Consider the following 17,880-nt stretch of genomic DNA (forward strand, 5'->3'; position numbering starts at 1 on the left):
ACCTGTTCAAGCTCATCATTGATCCATTCATACAGGTTTTTTTTTTTTTTAATTACAGAGGGCAGATAACCCTCTGACTGAACTACCATGGCGGTCATCACTCGACCCCCCATTGACTCTCACAGCCGGCACCTACGCACAGATACACAAGTCACATAACTGATGTGTAAAATTTCTCTTGCTATTTTCTCGGAATTGCCACTGTTTTGGCGTAAAGTCAATCACCAGCACGCCAATCCGAAACGAGAAAGCAGAAAGGGCTGTGAAGACGATGTCAGCCATCTGCACGCTGACCAAACCCTCTTCAGAACGACAACGCGACGGTAGCGCCCTCGATGCGAAGCGCCGCGCCGGCTCGTTGCGGTCCACTTCTACAGCAGCATCAAGATTAGGCACTTCAAGACCAGCGACGTAGGAATTGCATATACCGAAGAACATTGTTTATTTTGTCTGTCGCCCTTTGCTTGCGACGTATCTGTGTAACAGATGATTAAGTATTGTAATCATTTCCTTTTGTAATAAAACTCATTAGTACGATTTGCTTGAATTGTCGTCTAGCGATTCACGAAAGCAGGTTTCCTAGGCACCCCATACCTGACGAGTTGGCAGGATTCAACAGCCAGAATGCTGCACCATACTACTTGTTTTAAAAGCCTACTAAAGGTGTAAAAAGTTTCAATGTCATGGACTTACCTTGTAAGTGTACTACGACTGTCAGTATAGACTAACCGTTTTGCGTCCACACATCTGCACTTCAACACGAGACATGCCCTCTCTCTAACCATGTATCCCGACTCGCAAGGGTCTGCTGGTTAGTCAGATGTGGCGTGTTAATTTTAAGGGGTGGCCGGATGGCCTTCCTGTTGCCACCCCGTGCCTCCCGGGAAGGAATTAGTGTACCCCAACTGTCGGCGTCTAGCGTAATCCATGGAGTAGTGCTAATGTGTTCAGATGTCTGCGAGCCGTGTAACTGAGGCGGAACGTGAGGACCAGCCCGGTATTCACCTAACGGAATGTGGAAAACTGCATAAAAGCCACATCCGCCTAAGTCGTTAATCCGCCAGGCGGATTCGATCCGGGGCTGGCGCGCCTACGAGAGTCGAGGAAGTAGCGCGATAGCGCTCTCGGCTACCCTGGCGGGTCGGGAGACCTGCTGCCCAAGAGGAAATAAGCATGAAGGTGGGACTGCACTGAGCGGAACTGCAGTGCAGCAAAGCTGCGCGGTACGACGCCACCAAATATCCTATGAGACAGAAAGCAGTACACGGCAGTGGAACTGCACAGTGCAAGACTGCGACACAAAGTTGACCAACCGCCCAACTATGACTCGCCGGTGGGTTGCCGTAAGTGTGTTATAGAAACTGTCGCTACGCTGCACATCATTCAAATCGTAGCTGTTTGACGTGCGAAACCAAATTTTTTCTACCAAAACGGCGTTAGAAGAGGAGGAGATAATTTTATGTATAAGTGAATATCCAGAGTTATATGACCGTCAAAATGAACAGTGGATAGTTCCAGAAAAACCAACATCTGAAAAGAAATTGCCAATGAAGTGGGAATAATATAACGAAGGAATACAAAAAGATTACCCTTTTTTAAAAATTTTCAAGCAGGCGAGTAGGCCTTCATTTTATATGACTAAGTTACATGGTTATTACAAACTTTCTTTACTGCTTCTTTTCTCTTCGACGATATCCCATGTCTACCACGTCGTTTTGCCAGACCAAACAGCTTTGTGGGGAACTGAAATAATCTTTGAATCTATTGCGAATCTGGAAAGTATTAATGACGAAATAGTTTCCTGTAAGAGGGAGGTCTCGTAATTGTATTTCTTTAGTCTCTTCAACATTATACCGTACCTGAGACAATTGTGCAAAACGCAAGTGGCAAGAATCATGTTCTCTGCATGATCCAGATTGAGACAGACCCTGCGATAGTAAATCCTAATTTTTCGGCACAATATTGGAAAAGCGTTTTCTGAAACGCTTCCTGCTTTCTGATGTCTGTAACCATATACTTTCTTCTATTGGTCATTTAACTGTATACAAGAATAATGGTCGTCTCCAATACTCGAGTGAGGCAGTCAGTCTCTCGTGCCTGGTAATTCCTTTGGGCTCTATGTGTTCAACGTGTTTGTTTCCAATTTTGTCGGTAAACCTGCTCGTGGAAGAATAATCGCGCCTCGCTATTCTTTCCGAGGTCACACACGTTCACATATATAAAATTATAGTCTTTATCTTCCATAAATAATCGCCTCATGACCATGCGTATCCAGTGCGCCAACAAGAAATACACATTGATAAATGTTCATGCACCCACAAACATAGACAACAAAAAACGCCAACTACAAACTGAAAAATTCTGGACTAAACTTGAAGGTGTCATGGCCAAAATTCCCCGGGATGATATCAAAATCTTAATGGGAGATTTCAATGCACAAATTGGCAGAGAGAAAGAACACCAAAAAACTGTAGGAAAATATCCAGCACACAGATTCACCAACAGAAATGGACTGAGATTTATTGAACTATGCCAACAAAAGAATCTAAAAATAATGTCTACATCTTTGAGAAAAAAACCTAGAAAATAAAAGACCTGGAGGTCCCCCATACAAGAGATCGGCGAATATCAGATTGACCACATTGCGATCTCCTATTTCGTACAGAAAGAGATCCATGATGTCCAAGTCCGCAGAGGGGCGAACATTGACTCAGACCACTACTTAACACGCATTAAAGTGAAATTCACCCCAAAAAAATTCTATCCGAAGAAAACACACATGATGAAATTTGACACACGAACAATCAAAGAAACCAATCTGAAGGAGGAGTGGGAAAAGGAACCAGCTGACTCTTGGGAAAAATTTCGAACAAAAATTACAAAGAAGGCAAGAGAACTGATCCCATTGAAAAAGAACACAAAACACCCCTGGTGGGACTCTGGATGTGAAAAAGCTCTGGAAGAAAGAAAGAAAGCCTTTCTGAAGTATAACAGTAAAAAATCCCCAGAAAATCTAGATCACTTCCACAACACCAGAAGACAAGTGGCAAAAACAATCAGACAAGCCAAGAGGAAGTACCTCAAGGAACAGTGTGAGTCTATTGAAGAAAATTTCCGTAACTATAATGTACGAGACTTCTATAAGACCTTTGCTGGGAGAATCAATGGATACGGCTCACGAAATCTATGTTTCAGAAAACCAGATGGAAAACTAGCGCTCACAAATCGGGAAAATTGTGAGGAGCTGGCAAGATACTTTTCCGGACTCCTCAATTGCCCTGAACCTTCTTCAAGATTCCCTCAAGAAACTGCTATCTACACAAATCCAGAATCCCCACCACCTACACTAGAGGAGATCCAAAGACATATTCATAGACTGAAAAACAACAAGGCATCCGGAGAAGATAATATCACTGCAGAACTACTTAAAAATCTTGGACCAAATTCCCTCAAAGAACTCACTCAAATCATCACAGACATTTGGCAGACAGAAAAACTACCAGAAGATTGGAAATGCGCCCTAATTCATCCACTGCATAAAAAGGGAGACATGGCAGATATAAACAACTATCGAGGAATCTCCCTTCTCCAAGTCACTTATAAAATCCTCTCAGCTTGTCTTCTTCAACGAACACAAGAACAACTCGAACACAGTATTGGTGAATACCAAGCTGGCTTTCGCCCTCACCGATCCTGTGCAGAACAAATTTTCAATTTGAAGACAACACTAAAATACAAAGCAGTCAGAAACAGTCCGATCATTTGTTCCTTTGTTGATTTCGCAAAGGCTTATGATTCAATCGATAGGCAATCTCTCTTTATTATCCTTGAGGAGCTAGGACTCGATCCGAAAACCCTAAACCTTATCAAAGAAACGCTCACAAACACAACTTCTAAGATAAAATTCCTGGGTGAAATATCAGAGCCCTTCCTGATCAAAACCGGCGTCAGACAAGGTGACGGCTTGTCTCCATTCCTCTTCAACCTTGTCTTAGACAAAGTCATCCGAGAATGGGAAAAAGAACTGAAGAATCAAAATTACTGGAAGCCTATACAACTAGGAAGATCTAAAGATGGTATTAAAATTTCATGCTTGGCATTTGCAGATGACGTGGCCATTCTAGCAGAAAACGAGACCACAGCAATTAAACAGATAGACATTCTCAAAGAATGCGCCGAAAAAGTTGGGCTGCAAATTTCCTTCCAAAAAACCAAATTCATCTGCTCAAAATTTGAAACTCAAAAACTGACTACAAAATATGGACAAATTGAGAGAGTTCCATTCTTTAAATACTTAGGCGAGGTCCTAGAACCCACAGGGGGAGAGAAAACTGCACAAAAAGTTCGACTGCAAAAACTGAAAAGAGCATACTGGAAAACCCACAACATCTACAATAAAAGTGTCTCTCCATTCACTCAAAAATACGACACTACAATACAGTAATCAATCCAGAAGCACTATATGCCAGCGAAACACTCACACTCCATAGAAAAGGCGACCTGGAAGGCATCCTGAAAGAGGAACGCAAAATTATCAGAAAGATTCTTGGCCCAAAAAGAACGGAAGATGGATACAGGTTACAGTCTCGGAAAACTACAGAAAAATTATCAAACCTCGCCGCAGACATCCGGAAAAGAAGACTAAAATTTTACGGTCATATCCACAGACTCCCAACACCCAGACTCTCCCACAAAATTTTAATATACATTGAAAAATTGAAAACCATACGCTGGATACAAGAAACCAAAACAGATCTAGCAAATGCACAAATAAATTCTTCAGAAGTTATAAACAGAAATGTATACAGGCAAAAAATCAATAGTTGGAAAGTACAACCTGAGAATGAAGTTTGCAAGAGACAGGGGACAAAATGGACAGAGGAAAGAAAGAGAATTCATGAGGATAGAATGAGAGAAGTTTGGAGAATTAAAAAATTGAATCGGAAAAGCTTTGCGTGATCCGTATGGGTCCAATCGCACATAATAATAATAATAATTATAGTCTTCTTCCTCAGATAACGAAATTACACGTAGTCTAACAACCATGTCACTTTCTTCCATTTTCTTCGGAGATTACAGAAAGACCTACATATCAACTGTGCTGCGTGTTGTCGCGCCGCTGCGGCTCAAATGCGCTGTACTACGTAGAGCCGTGTCGTGCCGCGCCACTCTGCTGCAGTGCGGTGCCGCTCAGTGCGGTCGTACCTTCAACGGCTTCCTCTTGCCACTTGCATCTGGAGATACTAGCCAACTTAAAAAACATATTAGCTATAAGTATTAGTCTGAAAATTAAGTAAATACTGATGTAATGTTGTTCAGTACAAAGTCCTCGGTCACCAGTAAAAATATCTGCACGGATACCCCTAACACAATGTATTGCGACGTAAATCAATTTCCAAATTTATTAGCTTACTGTTCGAGAATAAAGGTGAGAACTAAATGTCATCCTAGAAAATTGTGACCTGCGCTTACGAAAGAATGATTTTCATTTTCTTGCCCGTGTGACTGAGCCTGCGGCCTGATCTGCTTCAGAAAAGAATTGCATTCAGCCAAAGGCGGCGATTGACAGACAGCATGATAGTATTTGCTTCCAGTAACAAATCCGACACAGTTCGTGCGCCCACAGCTAGAGCCGACTAACCACGGGAAATCTGAATCAAACAATACAGAATGGGAGGAGATCTTCAAATACATACAAAAATTTCTTAATGTGTTGGGTCGTTTTGGGGGAGGAGACAAGATAGCGAGGTCATCGGTCTCATCGCATTAGGGAGGGATAGGGAAGGAAGTCGGCCGTGCCTTTTGAAAGGAACCATCCCGGTATTTGCCTGCAGTGATTTAGGGAAATCACGGAAAACCTAAATCAGGATGGCCGGACGTGGGATTGAACCGTCGTCCTCCCGAATGGGAGTCCAGTGTGCTAGCCACTGCGCCACCTCGCTCGGTTGTCTTAATAACTAACATTTCCGATCGTAGTTGGAACAACTGAAAGGGGCAGCATTGTGCTTACTGCACGCTGACGTCGAACTTAGTGGTCACATTACTGTGACTGGACCGTGTATGAACGACTGCAGTAGAAGACAAGAAGAATACTAAACAAGACAAGAGTACGGAATAAAAACAAAGTTTACTTTTCCCTCCTAAAACCTCTATCTTCCATTCTCTTGACCACGCAAACTAAGCTAAAACTCTACAGCGCAATCAACAGAACAGTACTGCTACATGGAGCGTGACCAAAAGAGAAGAATACCAACACTCGGTAATGAATATCGCTAAAGCGAGACGTTTGTAATGGAATGGACAGGCCATATTATCAGAATAGATCCTTGAAGAATGGTTCATTAAATATCTAACAGGAAGATGGAAGGTTCAAGAACCCCTGGGCGGCCAAGAAGCAGATAGAAAGATGAGTGCTGGGTGCCACTGAAAGGAAGGAAACGACGCAACTGAAGGCCAATAGAGAGAACGGCGCACTATCGTCACATCCCAAAGAATCGAATGGATTGAGTGAGAGTAAATTATGACACTGTGGGCATTGTGACACTTTGTTGCTGTTATAGCTCGTAAATCAGTTAAACGACACTTGTACTTCTCAAACTTTTGGACATACCCTTTCGAAACGATATATTCTCCGAACTGCAAGTTCTTGGAAGATATTGTAAAACGGAGCACTAATCACTGACTGACTTACGTTCTTTGTTTCCAATCGATGGTCGAAGCATCGCCACCGGACTCTGTGTTGTACCATTTCCTTCACCTCTCTTCCAAAAACTCAGGTTTTATGCAATTGGTGGCTTTATACTCAACTGTTCTGAATCGTACTTAACAAACAGAATGCAAGAAGTTTTGTCCCACTATCATTCTTTGTACATATGAATGACCTTCCAACATTCGACAGCCGGCCGACGTGGCCGTGCGGTTCTAGGCGCTGCAATCTGGAACCGCGAGACCGCTACGGTCGCAGGTTCGCATCCTGCCTCGGGCATGGATGTGTGTGATGTCCTTAGGTTAGTTAGGTTTAACTAGTTCTAAGTTCTAGGGGACTAATGACCTCAGAAGTTGAGTCCCATAGTGCTCAGAGCCAACATTCGACAAGCAGAATTGATACTTTCTGCAGACGATACCAGAGTTACAATAAATCCCATTAGAGAAAGCAACAGAAAAGGTAGTAAATAATATTTTACAAGGAATTATAAATTATTATAAAAATCGACTCTATTTAAATTAAAAATATAAAAAGAAAACTGCACTTTTTAAGTGTTGTAGTAAAATGAGTAGAAAAAAAAATTATGTGTTCACTAGTGTTAACACTAATCATGTATACATATTCTGTGAAGTGACTCGTTCCACATCATTTCGATAAGAGAATGGTTCAAATTATCTTTGAAACATGTAAATAACTAACTAACTCTCCTTTGCCGTCTAATTTTTGCACAGCATGTGCCCAACCCATTCGACGTCCTTGCTTTTGTCTTTTCTTCCATGGGCATCTCATTCGTACGGTGCCACAGCTCATCGTTGGATGTTATGTTTGGCCAAATTACGAGTACGCTCAGGAGCAGGCAGCGTTTTGTAAAAGTTTTTGTTTTCTTAGTGATCCACTTTGTCACCTTCCAGGTTTCACTCCCGTACAGCAACACTGATTTTACTTTGCTGTTGAATATTCGAAGTTTTGGTCGCAGAGGAATGTGCCGGCTTCTCCAGATGGGATGCAGTTGGATGAATGTCGCTTTTGCTTTCTTAGTCCTGCTGCAGACGTACCCCTCAGCACATCCAGCTTTACTTGAACAATAGCAACAAAACCAGCGGCTGTATTTGAATCTCACGTCGTTTATTCTTTATAACACATGTTACCAGTTTCGACACCACATGGTGTCATCTTCAGCCCCGAACGTAACGTGCCATCCACAACAGTTTTTATGTGCAATGAACAGAATCGAAAGCAGCGGGCCAAAATTAACTGGATTCAGTACCTCCCGTGGCAATAACAAGCCCAGCACGGTCAGACGACAAAACACCAATGGTCTTGGCCCCTGTTGCCCGCAGCAAAATTGTGATTCTAGTGAACACAACCAGTGTCCTTCAAGGGTAGCAGAAGCCCCTTTATTAACTCTCTGTTAGCCGCAGTTTCTTCAGGTAGTAGTGACCCAAATATTTTGTCTCTCTTGATCTCCAGTGATTCGCACTGAAATACTGCGTGTGTTGCGGTTTCATCCCCCTACCACATAGTCTGCACTTAGGGTCTTCTTTATCTATTTGCATTGCATACAGGTGCTTCTTGAACTTTTCATGACCAGTCATTAAAACTACCATGAACTTTATCTGCGTTCTGTTAAAGCCCAGGATTACATAGTTTCTCTTTAAACATGGTTTCGGCATCATTAGATTTCCATGTTTTTGTTTTTGGGTTTTTACTCCTGATTTCTATGTACTGCGTCCTGACTCAGCCAAGTAGTTTAGATTTTACAATCGCATTGGTAATAGAACAGGTTCCGGTCCAACAAGCAGAGTCGTTTCCCCTGCCCTGGATAACCTATCAGCTTGTTCGTTACAACTAATACCTGATTCACAAGTGACCCAGAGCATATGTACCCTGTTGCTATCCCCTAGCATGCCTTAGAAGGTACTCAATTACTCATCCGTAAGTCAACTGTCATGGGTATAAATTTTCTTACAAGACTTTAAAGTCACACTGGATATGATTACAAACGTATTCTTTCTGACACCTCGATCCTTCTTTTTGTAGTTTTAACGTCCCTACATATTGTCCTATTTTTATCAGGGATATAGTTTTGCTCTCGAGCAAGGAAGCTCAAACGCATACCCTTAACGCGAACTGTAGTACGTGGTATGCGTGATTACAGAGAACGTGAATTTCCATCACACAGACAGAAGCTGCACTGTTACACACACACACACACACAAACACACACACACAGGTCGCTCCAGAGAATGCTATCGCCTTGATAAGCTCTGCAAGTTGCTCGCAGTCACGAAAGTCGTAAGCCACTTCGGACAACAAGCGGCGGTCGATACCCCCCGCAGGAGATCGTATCGGGGCTGTTACACCGTGTCCAACATCCAGGCGTATCACTTGTAGCCGCCTTCTGTGAAGAAAGCTCGCATCTAAATTGATAACGGAAAAAAGGGCGCATTTAGCGACCTAATAAATAGAGGTCTGCACGCATGCGCATATCCGCAGTAATGACTTTGCTTCTAAAACAGTGCGCCACTGCGAATATCTGCAGCTAAATATACGATTATTCGCAGTAACAATTTCTTTGTAGTGAAAGATAGTATAAACACTACAATTTTCGTCTATTTCTACTATCATAATTATTATTGTTCAAGTCATTATCATTACACTCGAGGAACGAAGTACTAGTACAGTGTGAACCAGAACTCAAACGAAAAACTTTCAGAGGTGGCAGCATTGACCAAAAACAAAAAAAATGTAAACATGGTCTCTAAAATGCATACCTTAAGAGCTATGAGCACTTGTTCAACTTCGCTACTGTTAAACACATCTCTTCTACTGAACAAGTGCCCATAGTTCTTAAGGCGTGAACTCTAGCGCCCATGTTTACAAGATATAATTTTCTTGTTTTGCTCCATACCATCACCTCTCAAAGTGTTTCACCCTGTATATTGGTACGAATACGCAATGCCCTGGGGACGGTAGATGCGTTGTTGACGTCTGCATGGGCTAAATTTGGCTACATGTCCATCTTGCTGCTTTTCGGCACATTTATACGTACATCAGCCTTCCGTCGTAGTAACAGGTGCCTTACATGTGAACCATTCCTGTTTCTTTTGCAATAACAGAGGTTACGTAAGTAAAGATTCCCAAAGAGAAGTCAGGGCGGTTCTAAATAACTTCATTCATTCAAATCTTCGATTCACGGTTTGATTTCTGTCTGTGTGCCACATACGCCATAAACAATATTTGGTATAACATCACTAAATCTTAAGTACACTTAGAAGTGCACACTACAGTGCTTATTACATTGAGAGGTGCAGCAGAGCAACATAATTTAACTTAATGGTGGATTAACTTACATTTGAGAACTATATGATTAACAGTTTGGAAGAGGTGACGACAACTTCTAACAATACATCGTTTGACTTCCAAGTGTTCCACAGTAAATTTCACACCATCCATCCCATTTTATTACGATAAGAAGTTGTAACTTTCGTAAAGTATTAAAAATATGCTAAGGTCTGTTGGAATAAAATGTGACAATGTCCGACCTATCTGTTCTTAGTGAATGGTGTGCTCGCTGTGTTCCTTTATGAGATCCATAGTGGCGCTGAGAAAGGCGCTCAGGCTGATGTCGTGTTGTTGTTGTCAGCAGGACCAGCCATACCTCTGAAGATGTCCAACGTAGTATTGGACGAAACATTAGGAATAGAATAATTCCATGGACCACGGCCATATAACCCGGAAGAATTATCAACAAAAGTACCATCCGATCGTGAAAGTCTTCATTGTATGATGTATTGCTCGATTCCCGGGGGAATACGATATAGTCACACACTGTCGTTTCTTTTTCTTTGCCTTTGTCCCACATCTGTGCAGGGTGGGCATAGTCACTTTGCTTAAGACACAGTTAATTTAAAGAGTGGCCGGATGCCATTGTGACGGCTAATTTACTAGGACTATAGTCTGGAGTTAAGGTTAATCTCGATGATGGTCATGTTTCAATCGAACGGAGCGGGTGGGAAGGCTTCTGCTTCGACTGTGAGGAGAGTGGCTGGCTGCGGAGCGGTTTCCGGCCATGGGGAGGGTGAGTGGCCGCTCGCTCGGTGACGAGAGCCCTGGGAACGCTGGACACACAGAATTTACTCCGTTCTCGGAAATGTTTGTCACGACGCCTTCCGCACCTGGAATCGCTGTGTACCCATGGGGGCTCTTGGAGCTCCGAGGCTGCTTTGCAAACTCACAGTGAAGGTGTGTCGATGGCTACCAAGTATTGCTTTCTAATGGACAGTAATATCTGTGGTTCCTAGGCCACCTTTGTACAGATAAATTCATCCGAAAGGAGCAAGAGAGGCAGTAGGAGTAGCAGGAAACAGAGTGATCAATGACAGCTCGTTCTGAGGTTTTTATGAGACAGCCAATCATAAGCGTGATAAGGACCAGAGTATTGAGTACGGGAGTGAAAAGAATAGTGAATGCAGTGAGTGTCGGTGTAGAGTCGGAGCCGCGAGTGAAATTCTGAATTGGTGACAGCGGTGGGACGATTTACAAGCAGCCCGGACGAGAAGGCAGTTGAGCAAGGACCGGTGGAGAACTGAGAGGCGAAGAGCTCACTGTCAAAGGTAAACCTCCGTAGTAAACTTTCTGCAGTTTCATTTATGGATGGGAGCAAATAATTCTGGTTGGTCGTGAACAGAAGGACTGGTAATTTCTGAGTTCCGCTGTCATGAAGGACCGAAAGTGTCTACGTGTGCAGCAGGCTAGTTCAAATATTCTTTGTCATGGCGTAAGGAAGGAGCATTTATTAGACCGTATAAATACAGAGACTAGGGGAGATCTTACTTTTCAAAGCGTAAAGGGATTGAATGGATATCAAGGAATGTGAATAGAAACCCTTCTCACTTTTGATTTATATTGCCATATCCCTTTAACAGTTAGTCGCTCAACGTGTAAGTGCTAAATGTCGTGTGTGCTGTCACTCCTTTTTCAGTGGCCGTCGTAATCTCTTTGCGATTATAGGCTAGGCTTGTGTGTAGCTTCTGTATTTCTGCATTGGTTTCCGTACATTTCGACGATCCATATGAACGGACGCTGGGTCTCCACTACCGTCAGATGGGCCACAGATTTCTGTTTAGAATAATTTCCCTTGTTTCACAGGCTGAACTTTTCATAACGAGGCTAGTGACCCAGAATAGTGAGCTATCAGTGCACCCTTCCTGCTGCCAACCCATTACTCCATTCCCCCTCTCCTCCCGGGAAGGAATTTATGTACCCCAAGCGTCTGCGCACAATGTTGTCTATGTGAAAGAATGCGAACATATTCTCAGTGTTTGCGAATCATGTAACTGAGGTTGAACTTTGGTCGCAGCCTAGTATTCGCCTAGTGGGATGCGGGAAACCGCTTAAAAGCCACAGAAAGGCATTAATTAGCCGGATGGACCTCTTAGTTCCGGGCGAGGTGCCTAAACAGCACAGCCACCCGGGAGGGTCAGTTGTACAGTCGTTTGGTGAACAGAATACGAACGTAACGAGTATCGGACCAGATTTGTATTTGTAGTCAGCATTTCATTGCAGAAAGAACTCAACACGTCGTTCTTAACGGTACAAAATCGACAAATGCAAAGGTAATTTCGGGAGTACCCTGAGATACTTTCACAGGGACGTTATTGTTTACAATTTGTACTAATGATATAGTAGATAGCGTTGAAAGCTCCGCGAGGCTGTTGCTGTCTACAGGATGGTTACAGTACAAGAAGTCTGGCGAACTACAAGAAGACATGCAGACGATCTACGACTCGTGCGGGAACATGCTCCTGACTTTGCATGTAAACAGGCGAAGAAATCCACCACTATTCGCTTACACGAAGGGTGTGTGACGGATGTTTTACGTGCGTGCGTGCGATGCCCCAATTGCGACGGATTATACGTTCCTGCTGCAATGCAATTTCTTTTATAATTTTTGTTCACCTACCTCTTTACAGCGGTAGATCTTCACACGTAAACTCCTGACTGCAGCTACTTACGAGATCACAGAAAAGCAGTGTTGAGAAAACTGTAACCTCATAGCTACACGCCGGAGGCCGCTATAAGTAAAATTTGCTGAAAATTTTCTATGTAGTTTAAAGAAATGATTCGGAAAGGGGATGTCACTCGTACTTTAAACATGAAGTTCAAATTTACACCTTCAATAGATCTTTATTGCCGTTAAGCAAGATCATCAGCCTACATTTACGAAAATTACTAAAGTTTCTGCTCACAGTTATCACCATACCTAAAACAGCCAGAACTTTTGCCTTCCCAAATTCCGAAACCAATTACTTGTAACACAGTCAATGATCGGCCAATTACTTCTGCACACGATATTCAGTGGTTGTCTTTAGTAAAAGTTTATGCCCGCCGTAAAATACTCACTAAGAATATACTCAGTACCGCCACGCTGTATAATTCAAAGTTCACTCGCGATTTTCGTCGGAACGAATTATCACAACACTCTAAAGTTTTCATAAACAGTTTCTGGTCACTACCAGATACCATTAACTCTGGACCATAACGCGGAAGTCATCCCAAGACTTCATCTTACACATAATGCGAAAAGTCACATCCAGCATAACCGCCTCCAATCAAAGGTAGCTCGCGACTCTCCTCACTCTCCCACTATATCTCCTCGCTAGGCGGCCAACTGTCTCGCTTCTCATTGGCTGTCAGCACTTACGGCCAATGAGAACTCACTTCTAGGGCGCGGCTCGCGCCAAAATCTAGCAAGCACCAACCACTTCTCTAGGCTCATTGACGTCATCAAATTAAGTAACACAAAACTCTCTAATTAAATAAACAGAACAAAATGAACTACAAGCTTTACTCTATATCAGGAAATTTATTACGTAGTCGCGAATGTTCTGGCTGTCTTATACATAAGCATACATACTTGGACATCCGACACTCACTAGTAGGGGAACCACTAGTGGATTCGTTCCGACGTTACAGAGTTGGAACAATTGCCAGTACCTGTAGAGAATTACATGAATAATTTTTAATAATGCCGAACGTCCTACATACTATCACGCACGCATTCTCATTCACACGCACCCTAACATACAATACACATATTTACTTAGAATTCTTGAAATTATTATTATAGAAAAGTCACAGAGGTTTTCTGAAACTAAAAACTTTCCAAATTTATATATGAACACTGAAAATGTTATCAGATCGTCGTACATAGTCACTGAAGGTGAAGTATTACATCACTGTATTTATTTAAATTCTTGACTGTCGGAAAATTACGTTTTTTTTTTTTTTTTAATTTTACTAACTTCCAAAATACAACTATTTTTGATCTCAGACTTTACATATTGTTTGTTTTCACAACAGAAGGTTGTACATCAAATATGACGTTCCTCAGGTTATTCCCTTATTAGTTATTAATATTTTTAGTTTCGTATAATGTAAGTGGCCTGCCAGCGCTAATCCACTGCTTTCACACACGCAGCTGCAATAGATGGTCGTGACGTCAGTCTGCAGGACACAACTCGTCCGTTACTGACCGTATAATATTCTACCGGCTTACACTGCAGCCCACATACATTCCGAAGTAAAGCTTTTAATAGACAAATGGGCGATCACGCACTAGTTGCGACGCCACAGGTGACAGGTCATTCGAAGTAGTAACCACCATGAAACATGTAGGAGTGACCATCCGAAGCCACCTAAAGTGGAACGAACACACAAAGCAAACAGAGGGAACATGCAGGCTCAGATTCGTAGGAAGTATCTTAACCAATTGTAATTGATCCACGAAAGAAGAGGCTTACAAAACAACTCGTCCGACCTATTCTTGAGTATTGTCCATCAGAATGGGACCCTTCCCAAGTATGACAAACAGAGAAGATCCGACAAAGAACGGTGAATTTCGTCACAGAATCGCTTACTCGGCGGGACAGCTTTACAGAGATACTCAAACGCCTAGAAGAGGGCGTTGTGCATCACGGAAATTTCGAGAGCTTACGCACCAAAAAGAGTCGGACGACATATTACTTCTTCCCCCACACATGTCGCGAAATCATCGCGACAAGAAAATTAGAGAAATCAGATGTCTTGTGGAATTAATTTGAGGGATTGGGGAGGGGAGAGCAAAATTGAGGTACCAGAGATACCTTCCGCCATACATCGTGTGGTTGATTGCGGAGTATAGATCTAGATGTAGATTAAAAATTAGAAAGTCTAACTTCGGCAAACGAAGGTCATGCCAGGGGCTATCATGCCATCAGAGCCCTAGCGTACCGAAAGGCTCAAAGTGGTTTACAATTTAATATCCGCGAATGCAGATAAAAGATTTGTGGATGCGTACAAGGAACTTAGGGATGAATTTCAAATGCAGCTAGTATCTCTCTTATCCGCACAGAATATTTTGTGTCGTTTTTTTACAGGTCTCACATGAGGTCGGTATAACCTATACGAAAGCACAACGCACATATACGCAGGACTTGATACGGGGTCATCTCAAGAAAGTAGGCGTTGCTCTTGATTCTTAAGTGCTGAGAGTAGCCATACAGTGCAATAATAGCACTGCCTCTATCGTAAACCGTGCATAAGAGAGATAATGGTGCATACAAAAGCGTGTAAACTTTCCTCCCTCTATAAATTTTAATGCGCCCATCAGTGGCTAATGTCGTCATGAAGAATCCTTTTCCACTGACTGCACAGACAGTTCAGTAATTCAACCACATCTGTCAAATTTCGCATAAGGTTGATTAGAATAACAGAGGATATGCAGCGTACTGAGGTATGCCAACACTTTTTCCTTATTCCAGGTAGCCGTATGTGCGTAACTGTAAGTCATACCACAATTGCTTCGTGCAAAACTACAGCGACAGATTCCAATCACATTTGTTTTTGTAAGTGATTTAGATGAAGACTAAAAATATCAGATGTCATCTTTGAGGGATAGTTAACTAATTAAGGACAACCACCTACCTTCGGTTTAGGGAATATTTTATATTTTAATTGTAGGGCCTAACGTCTTTCCTGTAGCCACGAACGTCGATTAGTCAAAGAAAATACGATACATCAGTGCCTACTCCTACTTCGTTCCGTCAGGAATTTTCATTCTCGTCATTTTAATATACAGCCAAAACTACTTCATGTTCGCAACTGTGAATACATTTTCTATAAGATAGGAAACTCACGCGCAGCAACTGTATTTTAAGCTTTTATTAGTGTTTCTAAATTCATGTTACACTTTTATAGTTGGGATCGTACACATTTCATTTCGAATACGAACCAAAATCGGTAAACCCATCGTTTCTACATTACGGGAACAAACATTTAAAACAATGCACTCCTTTTTCCCAGGGCTACTTACGACTACTGAGCGAAAGAGCGACAGTGTTTCAACGACTTAAGTAATCACTACATTCGTAAGCAATTAACTAATACCTATAACAATGCCCAAAATGAAACAGCAGATGATGTCGTATGTATGATACAAAAACCGAATACTGTACGGCTCGTTTGACTCCTACCATTCGACAATGTTACCACATAAATTAAGAGGGCTTTTTTCCCACCCTCCGATCAGTCGGGAAAATTACAACCACAGTGAAAATACAGCGAAATTTTGCGCAGATGTGTTCCACAGCGTCTCTCCTATGCCCGTCTATCCATCACGGCGCATTCTCCAGTCCTGAGAGCACATTCAGTACGTAAAGATGCCTAGAAAATAGTTCAGATGGTTCAAATGGCTCTAAGCACTATGAGACTTAACATCTGAGGTCATCAGTCCCCTAGACTTAGAACTACTTAAACCTAACTAACCTAAGGACATCACGCGCATCCATGCCCGAGGCAGGATTCGAACCTGCGACCGTAGCAGCAGCGCGGTTCCGGACTGAAAGCCTAGAACCGCTCGGCCACAGCGGCCGGCTTAGAAAATAGTGTCTCCCGTCAAGTGTAAAGTACTGTTGTAGGGTTTCCCCTGATTTCATGCAGTCACTTTACACATACACAAAATTCCAATATTTGGCTGGTACAATGTCCTCATCGATGCGCAATGTCCCAGAAATAAATTAATGTGGTTCCAATCTCCCAGTTCCGACCAAGGCTTCCGGGAGGTTTCCCTTCGCGGTAAGCTGAAATACTGAAACGGTAAACCCCTCTCATTTGTTCCCAATCGGAAACCCGAACTGCCCCATTATCAGCTTCTGTGAGACACGGCTGAATAGAACCGCGACTCTTCAATGGGCCAGATATCGAACAACCCGCTCCGCTCCTTGTAGTCGAGAATGAAACGATTTAAAAAATCTGATTATAAAAATGTTATTGTCGCTGCTCAGGACACTTAAGTGCGTCTTCCATTTAAAAATAATAAAATGTACAACCACAACGTATGATACGCTACCTGTACAATAACTCAAATTTCATTTTTGATATCCCGCCTGGTGCTGCAATTTAAATGATCAGACGTGCATCTGTTTCCTTCTGTGGCACGAATTCGAGTCTATTGAACTGAAACCTATTCTGAACCCATTACAAACTCCCAAAGAGTAATGGGATCCTAGCCATGTCGTCTAGGTGCTTAAGTAAAATGGCAGCGAAAGTTTCGCATCGCTAATAGTAACAAGACGCTATCAACCGTGAAGATCCGCTCAGCTTACTCAGGTGGTTGCGTAACACGATTAGGGTTTTCCTAACGCTGCTACCAGGGCAGCGTAACGACCGGACAGGCGGCTGGATTCCTTAAGCCGCTACCTCAGATCTCGGTCCAGTGGCGGAACTAACCACCGTATAGCGCCGTCCGTTGCTCGGTTACCAGATCTTATCTGGCGGCAGGGACGGTAGCCACCTGCGTGGCGGGCAGCCTACGGCTCAGGGGCTAACGGGTCCGCTCTTCCGTATTCAGAGGCGGCAACGAAACATCTCTGTGCTGAAGGCCAGAGATTGTGAACGAGTGTTCGTTAGTGAAAACTTTATTACCAAAAACTCTAATTTAGTTTCTCACCCTATTCTATAATATGGTCGCCATTAACAGATATCTAGATCTACATCTGCATGTAGTGCTCGGCGGAGGGTATTTATCATTGTACATCCGTTTCAGTGGCATATGGAACGTGGGAAGACTAATTGCTAAATGGCTCTGTGTGCACTGTAGTATTAGCCTGATCTTGGGTTCGCGGTCCCTATGG

General features: G+C 42.7%; 1 protein-coding gene across 1 annotated transcript in view; it reads left to right on the forward strand.

Moving 5' to 3' along the window:
• Nucleotides 1–12,134: 12,134 nt before the first annotated feature.
• LOC124545710 (netrin receptor UNC5C) overlaps nucleotides 12,135–17,880 on the forward strand; it is a 227,348-nt gene continuing 221,602 nt past the window's right edge. Inside the window, exon 1 of the mRNA XM_047124654.1 lies at nucleotides 12,135–12,187. Coding sequence (XP_046980610.1) covers nucleotides 12,135–12,187 — 53 coding nt within the window. The remainder of the gene's footprint in view (nucleotides 12,188–17,880) is intronic.

Source organism: Schistocerca americana, chromosome 8 (assembly GCF_021461395.2).
Source record: "Schistocerca americana isolate TAMUIC-IGC-003095 chromosome 8, iqSchAmer2.1, whole genome shotgun sequence".
Classification (NCBI taxonomy): domain Eukaryota; kingdom Metazoa; phylum Arthropoda; class Insecta; order Orthoptera; family Acrididae; genus Schistocerca; species Schistocerca americana.